General features: G+C 45.6%; 1 protein-coding gene across 4 annotated transcripts in view; it reads left to right on the top strand.

The window, feature by feature from the left end:
- grin1b (glutamate receptor, ionotropic, N-methyl D-aspartate 1b) overlaps positions 1-2,500 on the top strand; it is a 46,017-nt gene that overhangs the window by 31,380 nt on the left and 12,137 nt on the right. For all 4 annotated transcript variants that reach the window (XM_062542347.1, XM_062542345.1, XM_062542346.1 and 1 more), the window contains 2 exons: positions 1,319-1,480; positions 1,643-1,752. In XM_062542347.1, coding sequence (XP_062398331.1) covers positions 1,319-1,480; positions 1,643-1,752 — 272 coding nt within the window. The remainder of the gene's footprint in view (positions 1-1,318; positions 1,481-1,642; positions 1,753-2,500) is intronic.

Below are 2,500 nucleotides of genomic sequence, written 5' to 3'. Positions count from 1 at the left end.
AGTACGAACTGAGGTGGTGTGGTTTAAGAGTTTAGTTCATTAGAGAGTAGGTTACTAACTGAGGTGGTGTGGTTTAAGAGTCTAGTTCACTAGAGAGTACGAACTGAGGTGGTGTGGTTTAGGAGTTTAGTTCACTAGAGAGTACTAACTGAGGTGGTGTGGTTTAAGAGTTTAGTTCACTAGAGAGTACTAACTGAGGTGGTGTGGTTTAAGAGTCTAGTTCACTAGAGAGTAGGCTACTAACTGAGGTGGTGTGGTTTAAGAGTCTAGTTCACTAGAGAGTACGAACTGTTAGTGGTGTATGAGGTTGTGGTGTGAGGTAGTGTGGTGTGAAGTGTTGTGGTGTAGTGAGGTAGTGTGATATGAGGTTGTGGTGTGAAGTGCTGTGGTGTGAGGTAGTGTGGTGTTAGGTTGTGTGGTCTGACTGAGGTAGTGTGGTGCGAGTTAGTGGTGTATGGGGTTGTGGTGTAGTGAGGTGTTGTGGTGTGAGAGTGGTGAACTGTGCAGCTTTATCTGGCCCAGATGTGATCTGGCGGTGATGTGTCTGGTCTATTTCTGTGTTCTGCTTTTGTTCTCTCTGTTTTGAGGCGAGTCGTTTGGGCCAGATCAGGGCAACATCAGGGCCAGTTCAGAGCCACATCAGGGCCAATTCAGAGCCACATCAGGGCCACATCAGGGCCAGTTCAGAGCCACATCAGGGCCAATTCAGAGCCACATCAGGGCCACATCAGGGCCAGATCAGGGCAACATCAGGGCCACATCAGGGCCAGATCAGGGCAACATCAGGGCCAGTTCAGAGCCACATCAGGGCCAGATCAGGGCAGCATCAGGGCTTCACCTTTTCTGTATTCAGCTGTTATGTGGACTGGAGGAAAACAAGTCTGGGCTCCTGCAGTGTGAGATTAATGGCTTCTCTGTGTGTTGTGATTCCTGACACAGTTCCGGCCGTCCCCCAGTGAGCGCTGTTGTCAAACTAGCTGGGTCATATTACAGCTCAGACTCTCAAGCGGACCGCAGGGTACTCCCAGCAGAGACGCGCGTCCTCACGACTGGCTCTGAATGCAGGAGATAAATTAAATTAGCGCAGCTTCCTACTCTGGAGGAATACGTAATCACCTGCGGCTGCATGGTCTAGGTGCCCGGCGCAAATTAAACTGAGCGCTGATTGGCTACGGCCTGCACCGCGGCTTCATGCTTCATTATTGACTTTTTTTTCACCCATCACCACGAGTGAAGACATCTGCCGAGTAAATAAATAAACAAATGAATAAATCAACAAATGAAATGTCAATTTTAATCGATGTCTGTCCACATGCAGCAAACTCCATGCCTTCATCTGGGATTCAGCGGTACTGGAGTTTGAAGCCTCGCAAAAATGTGACCTGGTTACTACAGGGGAGTTGTTCTTCCGCTCTGGATTTGGCATAGGCATGCGCAAGGATAGTCCTTGGAAACAGAACGTGTCCCTGGCCATTCTCAGGTGAGTCTACGCTGGAGCAGTGTGATCCCTTTCCCCCGCCCCGCCTCTTTTTACTGCCTCAGTTACTGGAGTCAGCTCAGTCCTTTAATGTGTCCTTGTGCGGCTGGCTGGCTGGCCTGGTTTCCGTTTGAAATAACGACGTCTGCTGTCCGCCCCCAACAGCTCCCATGAAAATGGCTTTATGGAGGACTTGGATAAAACCTGGGTGAGATATCAGGAGTGTGACTCGAGGAGCAATGCCCCAGCCACACTCACCTTCGAGAATATGGCAGGTGAGCTAATCCCACTGACCCAGAAGAACTCTCCGGCAGCTTTTTACGGATAAAGATGAAAAACATGAAAAAATAATAACCTTGGTTCACAGCCAGTGATCCGTAGATAGTTTTTTTTTTCAGGTCAGGCTATGTAAGGACATCTATAATTTATGGCCATCTAGTTTTCTCTAGTGAGATTGGAGGTCCATATCACTGACTGCCTGAAGGGGCTATTGTTACAGCCACAGCATGACACCTATAGAAATAAAGGCAACGATAATACCAATGGGTTGCACAATATCATTACTTATGAGTAGCAGGCATTTGAATGTGTTAACATACATATTCTGCACAGAGACATGAAGATGCACAGAATGTATAGAATCAAAATGCTCAGATTGAACAGCGTTACTGATAGACGTTTTCATTATATCTATAGAATGAACAGCTTTACTATTACACGTTTTCATTATATCTATAGAATGAACAGCGTTACTGTTGGACGTTTTTATTATATCTATAGAATGAACAGCTTTACTGTTGGACGTTTTTATTATATCTATAGAATGAACAGCTTTACTGTTAGACGTCTTCATTATATCTATAGAATAAACAGCTTTACTGTTAAATGTCTTCATTATATCTATAGAATGAACAGCGTTACTGTTAGATGTCTTCATTATATCTATAGCTTTACTGTTAGACGTCTTCATTATTCCTCAAGAGTGATTCATCTGGAGGGATTTTGACCAACGCATGGGACCTC

The sequence above is a fragment of the Sardina pilchardus genome, chromosome 8 (genome assembly GCF_963854185.1).
Source record: "Sardina pilchardus chromosome 8, fSarPil1.1, whole genome shotgun sequence".
NCBI classification, from domain to species: Eukaryota; Metazoa; Chordata; class Actinopteri; order Clupeiformes; family Clupeidae; genus Sardina; species Sardina pilchardus.
This window is presented reverse-complemented; position numbering and strand designations above follow the sequence as displayed.